Raw genomic sequence first — 11,291 nt, 5'->3', positions numbered from 1 at the left:
CTATGTGCCACGTATAATATTATATTGGTAGGTGAACTAAGCTGTCTGCACTCTGCAGGTATACCTTATTAGTTATTACCTATATATAGACATAATATATCCACGTAGAAAACTTTTGTGTGATATATAGGTAATTAATATAATATTATTATATATAATGTCATAATATAAAACATTGTAATCGTATAGGTGGTATAGGTAAATATTATAAAACCGTCGCTATCGTATATTTAGCAGGAACGCGAGTGATTTATTGAACGGCGTTTGCGGTTAGGTTATATGTATCTATATAGGTATGGTTAAAACCTGGCTGATGATTATAATATTATTATTATTATTATTATTATTATTATAGTAGTAATAATAATATGGTACCGGGTTTAAGTAAACGTGCGAAATTAAGGTGGGCTCAATAATTATCTATATCCGGTGCACAAATTTCCGGAGCGGCGGCGGGCTTGAGGGTTGTGTTCGCGCGCGGTTAAACGAGCGGACAACGGCGGCAGATACGCCCGTCTCGGAAGAGTAAAGTGTGGTCGGCGAGACGGTCGTACGGGTGAGGTGGGGGATGACGCGACGGGGGTGTGATGGCTGGCGGGGGTGGTTTTTGCGTTGCGGGGGAGGAGTGGACGCGACGCGATTGTTGATCAACGCCCGGCCGCGGCGTAATAGTGTTAGGCGCGGCGCCGAACGTCGAGTGGAAACGAAAACGGAAAAACGTTGACGGGGTGTGGAGGGGGGGGGGAAATCGCAGACGAACGGCCGCGCCCACAAATCGGCCGCCCGCCAATCGGACCGGTGCACGCCCAACACGGTGCCGCCGCCGCCGTCGACACCGCCACGCTGGCCACACTCACCCCTACCAAAAAGGAACAGCCGCCAAAGCCGCCGACGGAACGACTGTGCGCGCGCGACGTAATTATTGCTACTCACGTGTTGATCCGTACCGTACACGAACGTCGTCGTGGTCGTCGTCGTCATCGCCGCCGCCGTAGTCGTCGCGATAGTCGTTTAAGTGAGTTCGTTTCGTTACTGTACTGTATAATATCGTCGGCATTTCGGGGTTTTTTTTTCTGGACGATTTTTCGAGACGACACCTGCAATAATATACGCACGATAATAACAATAACAATAATAGTAGGTATATTAAAAAAAAATAATAAGCACGTTACTGCAGTGCACGCAGTGATGCGTTTCGGCGGCTTGCGACAGCAGTGATAAGCGAACCGCGGGAACGCAATGATGACCATGATGATGATGCAACGTCTGCTCCAAAACAACAACAATAACAACAACAACTCCAACAACAATAACAATAACAACAACAACGGTTACGCAGACGAGATGAGGCTGAACGGCATACGTCACCATTCAGCAAGTCCATTTTCGAAACCAGCCGCCGTGCAGGCCGCGGCGCCCGACAGCTGCGGCGGCGAACCAGACGCGCTGACGTTGCAACCGTCGGCCGGCTGCACTGAACCGCAGCTACAGTCCGTCTCGCCGCAGTTCGTCTGCACCGGTACGGCGAAGGCCGCCGCCGTGCAAGCCGGCCCAACGTGCACCACAGTGGTGACCGTGGCCCCCGCGGACGACCGGCTGACGTCCGACGAGGACGACGAGCTGAACGTGGACGAGCTGAACGTGGACGAGCTGAACGTGGACGAGCTAAACGTGGACGAGGACCCGGTGGACCTGACCAACAACCGGTTGCACGGCGGCCGGGTCGGCGCCGGCCACGGACTGATGCTGCACTGCGACCGCGGCGCCGGCAGCCTGCGCCCGCAGGCAGGGAGCGTGGCCGCCGTCGTCCCGATGGACACCACGGCCGCGGCCAACGATTACGAGACGAGCGGCAACAGTAAGGGCCGGCTCGCGTTTTCCGTCGAGAACATACTCGACCCGAACAAGTTCACCAGAAAACTGATGGCACCCGCCGCCGTCCTGCCCAGGTGGAGGCCGCGGGTCGACTTCGCCACCGACCCTTCCGCAGCCGGTGAGTGTTGCTTTACTATTAACTTACAAAGAAGTATATACCTATATCACGCCCGAAATTTATATTTTACAATTTTTTTATTACTATATATATGGGATTATAGGATTTCGATGAATTTTGCGTTGTTTTTTAAAGTTAGCTATGCGATGCTCGTTTTATAAGGTTAATTTTATGATTGGTACAAACAAGTATCTTTGTTAAAGTCTTAACAATAGGTTTTACCTACCTAATCAAATTTGCTAGTAATCGTAATTTTTTCGAACTATACGTAATTATCGAAAAATTAAATGAGATTAATTATTTTTTTTTAAAGAAAAGTCCACGTAAAATACTTGAAATTGAGTAATCCTGCAGCAAACATTTTTTGTACATTTAATAAAATTTTTTTGGTTCAAAACTTGTTTTAAATAAAAAAAAGTAAGTAGGTACATTATATATAAGCGTGTATTATTTCGAATTTTCAGTGGTTAAAATCATTTTTTGCGGTTGTTTTAGGGCGTTCCCAGTCTTAATTATTACTTAATATATATTTTTATAATATTCATTTAGCACACCGTTTTTGACGTGACACGAAAACTGTGACTTACATTTCCCCGGTAATATTCAGACCTATATAATTACCCTACATCGCGGGAAATATGATTGAGAATAATGACACTCGCCTCCACGTCATCATTCGCACTGCAGATGTATTATGCCGACACTCGACAGTCCGGTTATATAATTCCAGATTTCATATATTTCACGATCACCTATATATTATAGTTATATCCCAACTATATAGGCATATACAATATTATACGTACAGAATCACTACATCAGATTTTGGGCCCCCGTATTAAATAGTTTTGAGGGCCCTATAAAAATTTTCCAATAAAATACAACCCATTACAAGTGATGAAAGTGTCCCATATACCTACACGATTTTTACTTAATGTAATATTATAATATACATTTATATCATAAAATATAATATAACATAAAATAATAGTATTTCTATCAAAGTTTCAAAATTTCAAAAATAACAAATCCATTTCAACGGGTCCCTTAAAAAAGCTGGGCTCCTGTGCTCCGAGTCCAATACATACCTATATATTGTCATACTGAAAATAATTTATTACCTTTCACTTCGTACTTATAGCCTATAGGAATATCTGTGTATTATCCATACTAAATAATATTATATTATATATAATATATGTATTAAATGCGAAAGTAACTCTGTGTCTCTGTCTGTCTATTATGATTTCATGAATGAACCAATTTTGATTAAATGTGTAATGTGTTATAGAGATGGCTTGAGACCCGAAAAAAGTACATAATAAGCTTCTCTTTTTTTTAATCAATGCTTCAAGGTATAAAACTAAATAACCACTCCAATGTGATTATAGAAATATCAACCTAAAAATAACCTATCCATGGAAATAAATTTGAAATTCGGAGAGCCAGTTAATAACTATTATATTATCTATTGGTATTTACGCCCATCGACGCATTTATTAACGTATTTTGGTGTTTTTCAAAATTGAAAGGGGATGAAAATAAATAGGATGTCAAAGTTTTAGATTTTAGTGATAACTTTGGCTATTGCGAATATATAAAATGTTTTAGTGTTTTACTATTTTTAAAAGTATACAAAAAATGTAAGTAAACAAAGATATTTTTAAAATTTTACAAAAATCATGTCAAATTGGGTACCAACCTAGTTATGGTTCGGCTATTATTATAGTTGTTTCTTTGTTTCTTTTACTCATCATCACTCATCATAACAAAACTATTGAAATATACTAGCGAAGTCGCGGGAAATAGCATTAGAATTATTATGGGTATATATTAATTAATTCTTTTAATAATAGAAAAACTTAAGAAACAAATTGTTACAATAGAAATGTATACCATACATTATTTATAAACGAACAATGTATTTTTATAGTTTGTTATAATATAGGTATTATATTATAATATTATAATATTTTTATATAATATTTTTCCTTTAAATTTTTTGTTCTATATAAGTAACAAGTTGCAGTTTATGATTTTAAATTACAATTTTCACGTCAAAATGTTTTATTATTGCTAGGTAGGTACTAGGTACTAGGTACCTATACCTAAGTAAATTATTTCTATCCTGCACTCTGCAGTCTTTCGTCTCTAAATAAACTTCCGACCTACATTTATGCTTAGGTATTGTAAATAATATATTTAGATTGTACCTAAATATAATATTTAAAATAAATTTTAAAAAATATATATACCTAATTATAATAAATTGTATGACTTGCTTAATTAAATTATTAATCAATGATAGACGAAAGTTGGTTTTTGTCATAACCGGAGTAATTACTGTTACACGCACATTAACATAAGTTGTGGTTTTAAAATTATTTTAGTATACAATTTTATAATAGGATATGATCATTTAATAAAATTTTGATATAATTATACGGCAACAAAAAACATAATGGATGACATTTTTTATTTTAAATATTTTAAAAACAAATAAATCGCAGAAATGAGTTTTATTTACCATGCAATGTAGGGTACACTATTATTGTTGCAAAAATAATAAACTGCATAAATAAATACATATACGTTTTCGGAACTTTTGTACAGTTACTTCTCTATAAATCGATAAAGTATATACATAACAACAATTTTTTTTATTAAAAAATGATTCTCTCGTTTCCGGTTTCTAAACACAAGTTTAGAACACCTTACATCCACGTTATGTATCCGCCTGTTTGTTACCAGTAGGTAGTATAATATAATAATACAATATGCATAGTATTGTTATTGTTGATAATATTAAGATATTTATTTATTCACTATTTTTCGTAGTTACTATGATATATAGAATATACATATATTATGGTCACGATTGCTTGTATTAGGATAAAAATATTATAGGTACTTATTTTTATAAGTATTTGATATTAAATTAGATTTTTTTTATTAGATTCATGTAGGTACCTATTATCCAAAATATACTACCAAAATATTAAGGTTGCTTTTAAATTCTTTTAAAATTGTATTTGGAATATTATACAGTTTATTGCTTTGTATTAAAATACGTCTATGAACCGGGGCTTTAGCACTCTCCTAGTTAGGTGCAGTTCAGTACGCACCATAGATTTCAATTACCTACATTTGGTAATTTTAACTTATAGTTTTTCAATTTGAATTGACTAACAATAGTTAGTTATACAATAGTTATTCAAATTGACCAACTGGTTATTTTATTAACGAATGCAATAATATCATACTTGTTTTTCCTATTTGATAATATACACCTATAATTATATATAATTTACAACTATTGTTCGTAGACTTATACGCCTATATAACGTTATAGAAGTCATAATCTTCGTCATGTGTGTAAATAAGCACTAAAAATAAATTTTATATTAAACTATATACGTAAAGAAAACGGGTAAAAAGCAAAAAAAAATTTGAATATCTTCAACAGTTTTGTTTTTTTATAATATATATTCCAAAAATGTCAGTTGAATATTATAAATCTACCTGAGTGTGTAATATTTTTAAACAAAATGCACATAATACACCTGTCATCACAGTAAACCGTTGGCTTGAAAATAATGTAGTGGAAAGTTAAAAAAAAACCCTGTTTAAACGTAAACAAAACGTCAGTTGTTTGTTACAATCGTTTTTTTTCAAAAGCTTTTAATACAAATCTTTTATTCAAGTTTCAAAAAGAATCTTTAACGTCATCATTTAAACAAGTTCCTACGTATATAATACGCTTTTATAACAACAAAAATCAATAAAGTGTATTTAAAATTTAAAAAAAAGCGACCATTTAATCCAATTAAGCTGGTATAAGAAAATTAACTTTTAATTTTTTTTAAAGTGATCTAAACCGTATATTATAATATTAGATAACTATTGAAACAGTTATTTATATTTTAATAAACTTAAGTACTGTTTAAATTATAAAATATTTGAATTATATCGATACCTATACAATTGTAGAATTTATGTTTTTTCTCTACTTGATAATATTTTTTCAATAAAAAAACTAATATTATATGTCACAGTTATAAAATTGTACGTGTGGATTTAGAGGTATACCGTATTTACTATATAGATACACAAATTAGGCCCCAATAATATATATTGTATTTAAGGATAAGGCTTGCGCACCGGAAACGTTAAATATTATATATATTATAGTTGTAAATAATTACTTCAATTATTTGTAAAACCGTAATACATGCCATGTGTGGTAATTAATTCAATCTCGGTGATATTAATAGAGATTGTATTTTATTATGCCCATGATGATGTCATGGCGTGAATAATTACAAAAACTCATAATAAAAATACAGTAGACGAATATTATTACGGCAATCGAGTAGTGAAAATTGCGAAACAAATTATTAATAACAACCGCTTCATGGTGTGAATAGAACTTGATAAATAGCGTGAATATTTTATTTTCAGTATTCGCATAGTTAGGTACTTATATATAGGTACTATATATTGCCGTTAAATCTTGAAGTTATATTTATGTAGTTTCAGATTAAAGTTTGACAACAAACGCTGTTTTCCAGAAATTTGAAACAGAATTGAATTTAATATTAGTTTATCAAAATTTTTTTATACTATATAATATTGCAATATATTATGTAGGTTAATAGTTATGAAACTTTAAAGAAACAATAATCAGACGTGTAGAGCCACGGTAGAGGTATTGCTACATTAAATTATAGCAATATCAATATATATAGTTATATATATATTATGTTCGTAAATTTGAAGTTTTCTCAGATATTATGGGTTTCTTTTACCACGCTATTATAAGCACTTGACATATGTCGAATGAAGTGGTTGAAAAACTTATACAAAACTTCTTTAATTTAAAACTCAGAAGTTAAATACTTTTGGCTGAGTGAAATATTACTCATCGTCTTTAATATCTATTTAAATAAACGGAGGGTGCGGGGGAAAATCCACGATTTCTTTATCTGTGCCAGGCGTAAAAAAACTTTTTAATCTGATCCGCCCGTAAAATTAATTGAAATAGTTGAACCGAAAAAACGATTGTATTCCGCACTCCGGTCAAGTAGGGTAATTTTCAGAATTGCTTTTTCCCCCATCTGACTACGACAGCCGCCTGACCGGTTATGCGATTCCGTTAAAAATATATATATAGGCATTATATTTATAGGTATAATAATAATAATAATAATATATGTACTATAAGTCTATAAAATAAACACCAAAATCACATATAGGTATGTTCATTATGCGCCACGTCCATAAAATCAATTCTATAAACAATTTTGCGGTACTTAAAGTTTTTAAAACCTATATAAATACAGGGTGATTAATTAAGCTCCAGTGATTATTCATTGACGGTTATCTGGGAAATTGTTGTGCAACATTTTTGAATAACTATAAGTAACGACCATATTTAAAAAAAAAAAATATGGTTCGTTGTATTGAATTATAATGTATAGTGCACAATTTCACTTTTCTCATACCAAAATTAAAATTTTAAAATGTGCATTATAGTGTTCAAAACTATATAATATATTATTGTGACAATGTATATTTAATATTATTTTATACGTTAACGTTTTCATAAAAATAATGTACCATAATGGATCAAATCTGTGGTTAAAAAGTTAAAAAATTTACGGCATAGTATTTTTTGTGGTCGTGTCCACCGTTCAAAAAAAAATTAACCAGTATATAAAATATTATAATGGCTTCTATGGCTCTAATGCTATATTATACATGTATAGGTAGTATGCGAAATATTATTTAAAGGCACCTGTTCTGGAGCTGCGGCGTATATAAATATTGAAAATGTAAACACGAATAATTGAAATAAGAAATAAAAAAAAAAAAAAACGTATTCCCGGCGTATCTTTTATTCATAATAAATAACTCCAATTATGAGCTTTCTCGGGTTGTATATAATATAAAATTACGAGACTGTATATGTAAATGGAATTAATACAATTATCGCGGTAATGCGTTTTTAATTTTCCATTTAAATTCCCTTAAGTACCTCACTGTTTTGATAACAGTGGTTTAAAATCCTTACCATCTTATATCGACGGATTTTAAACGCCGGTTAACATTTTGCCCTCCCCGTCGCGGAAATACGCGTCGCGCCCTCCACATACAAAACACGTCAGAAGGAGGATTTAGATGATTTAAAATCCCATCATTTAGCCCCACAACGCGCATTGTTCGCGTTTACCGACCGATTTCGGATTTTCTTGCCTCGCTTTAGTCGTCATGCATATAATATATAGATATTATTATCTGATGTGTATTATTGACGATAAATATATCGAATAGAACGCGTGAGAGCATACGCCTTAATCGGATCGCCGGTCCACCCATATTATAATAATTGGATCCTTTAAAAAATACGGCGATAAGTATATTATTAATAAACTGTATAATATAATAATTATTATTATTAGTCATAAATTAAATATTAAATACTATATTATATTGTTATTTCCAATGAATACAACGCATTATTTACCTACTCTTTTTGCTAGTCGTATATATAGGTAGGTATATTCTCGTAAAAGCTCCTCCTGGTGTGTAACACCTACCTATATAGTACACCTGTATATATTTACTTATAATATGCTTCCACATTATATGATTAAAAACATTTTAATATTTACCGTCAATCAATATACTATATTATTTTCACCTAAAGCATTACATTAATTATTAGCTGGCGTTTGATATTATTACGGTATTAATTTACCTTCTGCTCGAAATGGTATACTATACATTAACATAACTGAATACCTATATTATAATAATTCGATGTATGGAATATCATGGGTTAGGGTATGATACGTTTGTAAATATTATTAATATAATAAATTATGTTTTAACCATAATAGCACTGCACTATCTCAAACCTATATAATTAATTCAGCGTTTTATCTTGTTATATATAATACAGAAAATCGATTATAATTGGTAAGTTTCAACAGATTCACTGCTTGGTATACAAAAAACACTTAATTTTATTATACTGTAATAATTATTTAGGTAAATGCATTGTAGGTATTAATTTTTTTCATGGTGTTCAAGAAATGGCACTTTTTATAATTGGAAATTCATAAAAAAAATGTAATTTTTACTGCCAAAGTATACAATACTTGATAAATCGTAAATGTATAGGTATACGATGTCTAATGTGAAAATGAAGTATAACATATCTTTTATAACTTTTTAATTTATTATACATCATACAATACTATTGGTTGTAGGTAATCATTAGGTAATAAGCTACAGTTAATAATAGCCAATTATCGGTATTGAAATGATAGGTTATAAACTCTACGAGAAAGAAAATAAAAGCTTCTGTATATTCAATATTGCACTTAATTTCACGTGGATTAGGATGTTCTCAATTCCTATATGGACCTATTCAAACAAATTTTCAATTTCCAATCGATTATTGGTAGGTTTCAACCAAAGACGGCTCCAAAGACATGGTTTAGGGGGGGAGGGCTAGTAATAATTTTCAGACAATTTCGATGATTTTTTTTTTGTAATTTTGTTTCAACAGTATAAAATTGTTTAGAAATACAGCTTGGGGGACCCTGGGCCCTAGGTCCACTGGAGCCGCCCCTGGTTTCAACAGTTTCACTACTCGGTATACAAAAAAAGTTTAATTTTATTTAGTTTATAATGGACAATGATTATACCTATTATTATTATGATCTATATTTAATGTTGTTTTAAATGGACCTGTTATAATATCGTATAATATTATAATATAAATGTAGATTTGTTTATTTTTTAATGTTGAGTCATTTTCTATGTTTTTTTTTTATCTAAAAAAACTTTATTTTAAATACGTATGTTACTGTTTTATTGGCCTATACACTTAGACCGCTTAAATTTTCTGTCGGCCAGTAATCTGTCAGTGAATCTCGCGCTGTCCTCGCAAATTACACATAGTTTAAGATCTCTAGCGACACGTTTACGTCAACATCCGAGTTAATTATGCGTCCGTGTGGTGTGCGCGTCTCGTTTGAGTACACACTGCAATTATATACATGTGTATATAATATAAATGCCACTGAACGCGCTCACACGTAATAATAACACAAGTAAAGACTACTGCACAAGTGTGAGCGTATGTGGTGTGCGTGTGCACATAGGAGACGGATAGGAATAATACTAGTGAAAACAGTCGTCTTCGACGTCTCTCACCAAAAAATTATTTCGAGTTTTATATAATTACTAAAATAGACAGTTTTAGATTTCTTTCGCGCCGAAAATGTATTTGTACGATATGTTCGATCGAAAGACTCTGCAGCTACAGTCATATCCGAGTAACTTAATTCATATTATTGAACATATTATAGGTATGCGTGCCGTCGCGAATATTATCGATGATTACATTAGATGAAGATATAATAATATGCTATTAAACGATCTCGTCCGCATTCGCTCTGTTTAAAAGAGTATAAAGTGTGCATATTAATGTTCTATCCTTGTCTTTCCATTGTCACGTACACGTCGGTCATTGAAACGACTTTTCTCCGATATGGGTTCCGCTCCGTAAAACTTTATGCGACGCCTTTAGAGTTCTTATCGAATCTCCTGCGATAATATAATGTATAAACTATGGCAATAATAATAATAAGCTCGCACTCTGCCGGTTAAACGTTCAGACTTCAGAGACCATTTTTTCGATTGTTGGTCAGATTGTGCAGTCCAAACGTTTTCTATGCTATCCTATACGGCGAGATTCCTTCGCGAAGTCGCGATCACATTAATAGTTTGACTAAGTTGTTCATCGAACGATCTATAATATATAAGCATGTTCGGGGTCGTGGCCACGAGATAAAAACATTCAACCTGCAACTTCTAACGTTTAAAGAAATATACCTATATACCTAAACAACCCGAAGTTTATAAATTTATATCGTAATCTTCTGACTTCATCCCCGTTTTTTAAAATTATTATTGTTAATATATATTTATGTGTAAAACGATTAGTTAACAATGAATGGTAGGTATTGACTATTGATAACAAATACAGATGTATAAGAACATACTATAGTGTTATATACTATCACTGTCTCCCCATATATGCGCACAGTGCAACACGATTGCGGACTTTTTACCTTTTACCTGAAAAAAAACATAAGACGATTGCGGACTTTTTACCTTTTAATATTTGAGAAAAAAACAACACGATTGTGCACCTTAAATATTTTTTTGTTGTTTTTTTCTTCTAAATATTAAAAGTAAAAGTACCGCAATCGTGTTATGTTTT

The 11,291-nt window shown here is 32.8% G+C and overlaps 1 protein-coding gene across 1 annotated transcript in view; it reads left to right on the top strand.

The window, feature by feature from the left end:
• Positions 1–893: 893 nt before the first annotated feature.
• Positions 894–11,291, top strand: part of LOC100575915 (NK1 transcription factor-related protein 2-like) — a 31,108-nt gene continuing 20,710 nt past the window's right edge. The window contains exon 1 of the mRNA XM_003246969.4: positions 894–1,993. Within this exon, the coding sequence (XP_003247017.3) occupies positions 1,240–1,993 (754 nt within the window). The 5' untranslated portion in view covers positions 894–1,239. The remainder of the gene's footprint in view (positions 1,994–11,291) is intronic.

The sequence above is a fragment of the Acyrthosiphon pisum genome, chromosome A2 (genome assembly GCF_005508785.2).
Source record: "Acyrthosiphon pisum isolate AL4f chromosome A2, pea_aphid_22Mar2018_4r6ur, whole genome shotgun sequence".
Lineage (NCBI taxonomy): Eukaryota > Metazoa > Arthropoda > Insecta > Hemiptera > Aphididae > Acyrthosiphon > Acyrthosiphon pisum.
The sequence above is the reverse complement of the archived record's forward strand: the minus strand, read 5'-3'. Positions and strand labels throughout refer to the sequence as shown.